Here is a 2,792-nt window from a genome sequence, read left to right as displayed (position 1 = left end):
CCTTTAACCTAGCGTTGGCTTCCCCCATCGAACTGCTATCGTTGGGTGGTTTTCTTTCTCTGTTTTTGACATCAAAGGAAGGAATGAAAGAGATGCCAGATCGAAAACAACTCAAAATTTGGGTTGTTTGATCTACCCGTGCATATATTCTCTGCCAACACCAAATTCCTACTACCAAATGTCAAACAACGCGTATTTGAACATCCGCAACAGAACAACTGTCAAACTCTCTTTTCTCTTCCACATCTTGTGTGAGGACGTAGTGTCGCGTGAAATACTCGTTTAAATTTTGTATTTTCCGAGTTAAATCCCTTAATTCCGTAACCATGGCCGATACGACCGAAGCCGAGGGAGTTAAGAAGAAGCGTGCGTTCCGTAAATTCACCTACCGCGGGGTGGATCTGGATCAGTTGCTGGACATGAAGCAGGATCTTTTGATGGAGCTGATGCACAGCCGCGCCAAGCGCCGACTGAACCGTGGTACCCGTAGGAAGCCGATGGCCCTCGTCAAGAAGCTGCGTAAGGCCAAGAAAAACGCCCCACCAAATGAGAAGCCGGCTATCGTCAAGACTCATTTGCGGAACATGATCATCGTCCCGGAGATGGTCGGATCGATTGTCGGAATCTACAACGGTAAGACCTTCAATCAGGTTGAAATCAAGCCGGAGATGATCGGTCACTACCTTGGGGAGTTCTCGCTGACCTACAAGCCGGTCAAGCACGGTCGGCCCGGTATTGGTGCCACCCACAGCTCGCGATTCATTCCACTGAAGTAAAGCGGACTGTGTTTAATTATCTTATGTTTTCTTTATAAGTTGCCGAAGTGACAGTGGAAAAAATACAAAAAGGATTGTAAACAAAACATGGTGAAAATTTTAGTGTTTTGGATTTTATGCAAAGAACGTATCCAGATATCTCAGATCTAGATTAAACAATAGGAAATCTTTTCAAATCGCGAACCTCTTTATGCAAGCTTTGTTTATGAATAGTGACTGCCCATGATTGTTGTTTCTTACAACTTGTTTATTGTGCTACAAAAATCATGTCTAAGGACACCATCGGTGTTTGTTGTATTTAATGGTTTATTCAGTTTGGGCTATATATCACGACATTTTAGTCATTTAGGAAAGTGAGAGGGTATCGAAATATTACAAGATGTTCAGAGTTCAGGCAAAATAATATCCTTTGACGTTTCCATATTTTCTAACTTGTGCGCTAATACAGAGTGGAGTTCAAGGAGAGTATATGCTGAAAATTTAAACATTTTATTTATTTATAATCAAATATTTATTTACTTATTCCTAAACAGGGTTTAAATGAAAAACAATATACGAGTATAACTCTGCGTTGTAATTCTTTCGACTTTCTGTGCAGTTAGGTTTGAATTTTAGATCAAATAGTGATAATATAGTAGGTGGTAGGTTAGTGTAATTATTTGAAATAATTTTGTTTATTTTAAGTTTTATTTTCAAGACATCAACTATCTGATGTCTTGAAAATAAAACTTAAAATAATCAAAATTATTTCAAATAGCATCAGGAGCATGTTTCCAGCATCGCATAACGCAAGGTCACTGCCCATGATCGCATATTTGTAACATTTGCATTTTTGTCGATTTTGAGATAAGCTCATGATACATCTCCAAATTGCCAATTCTTCCAGTTGACCAGGTGAAATAAGAAAGTTTGTTCTAAAAAACTCGAAAAAACTACCAAGTTGTTTTGTAACATTAAGCTAAGTGACCGCATAACCGTAACACTGAAAAACTTTATTGTTGGTACGCCATGTGCTATGTACAAAAATTTACCAAATTAGTTTGCATTCAAATACCAAGTAATGGAAATGTTACTACCGTAGATTCCAACTGGATAAAGTGTTTGTGCAATTTTTGGGATTTTTTAGAAATTCATTGAGATTTGCATACTTATGCATATCACAAACTTCATCGTTCCATTTCTCCCATGCCTACTTTTGTCGATTGTTACAAATATGCGATCATAGGCAGAGGAGGGGTGTTGTATAGTATAGTGTAGGCAGTCCCCGATTCGGTGCATTGCTGCACTGTCGCGTGGGGCATGGTTGTCGTTTATTGTGGTGTCGTTGCCGCAGCTATGACGCTTTTGGTTAAACAAATTATTTCATATCATGGCTGATATTACCAATAATTCATTCTAGTTCTTAAATTTATTGGTGGACAGTTCTGAAGGTCGTTAAGGCGGTCATGTGGCGGCTCTGTTCGGGGCGGCGGTGTGGTGATGGCAGTTTCGGGGCAGTTGGGATTGGGTTTTAATATTTATTAAAATGTTTATAATACAGTTGCCTATCCAGGGAAAATTGCAATGGGAACTAGGGGGAAAGACGGCTTTGGCAGGTTTTGTTCTATTATTGGCAGGGGGGTTTTAGTCGACCACATTTTATAAGGTTTGGGTCGGGGCACCAAGCGGCTTTTTGACTGACTTATGATATTTCATTCGTAAAAGCAAAGCGGAAGTCATTTTGCATTAATTCATGCGTACATCAGGTGTAGGATATCCTCAGTTATGGAGTTGAAGGATAACCAACTACAGGCCTGGTAGCAGATCACTTTTTAGTGACTTGGTCACTTTTTTGAGTCGGCCACTAAAGTCCCTTTTCTCGTAAAAAGTCATTATTTCCAACTACACCCAGGTTTTTTTTACGCGGTTGGAATTCATTAATTTCTCGGTCAACCTACTTTTCAAATACCCCTTGAATTTTCTTCGATTTTTTGTGAATTTTTTGGTGGGGTTAACTCATTGCTTCATTGACGAAAC

General features: G+C 39.4%; 1 protein-coding gene across 1 annotated transcript; it reads left to right on the top strand.

The window, feature by feature from the left end:
* Positions 1-222: 222 nt before the first annotated feature.
* LOC134225399 (small ribosomal subunit protein uS19) lies at positions 223-873 on the top strand. Its single transcript, XM_062705442.1, has one exon. It carries the CDS (start codon positions 327-329, stop codon positions 774-776), a length of 450 nt encoding a protein of 149 aa, XP_062561426.1. The 5' UTR covers positions 223-326; the 3' UTR covers positions 777-873.
* The last annotated feature ends 1,919 nt before the right edge of the window (positions 874-2,792 follow it).

This window comes from Armigeres subalbatus, chromosome 3 (genome assembly GCF_024139115.2).
Source record: "Armigeres subalbatus isolate Guangzhou_Male chromosome 3, GZ_Asu_2, whole genome shotgun sequence".
Classification (NCBI taxonomy): Eukaryota; Metazoa; Arthropoda; class Insecta; order Diptera; family Culicidae; genus Armigeres; species Armigeres subalbatus.
The sequence above is the reverse complement of the archived record's forward strand: the minus strand, read 5'-3'. Positions and strand labels throughout refer to the sequence as shown.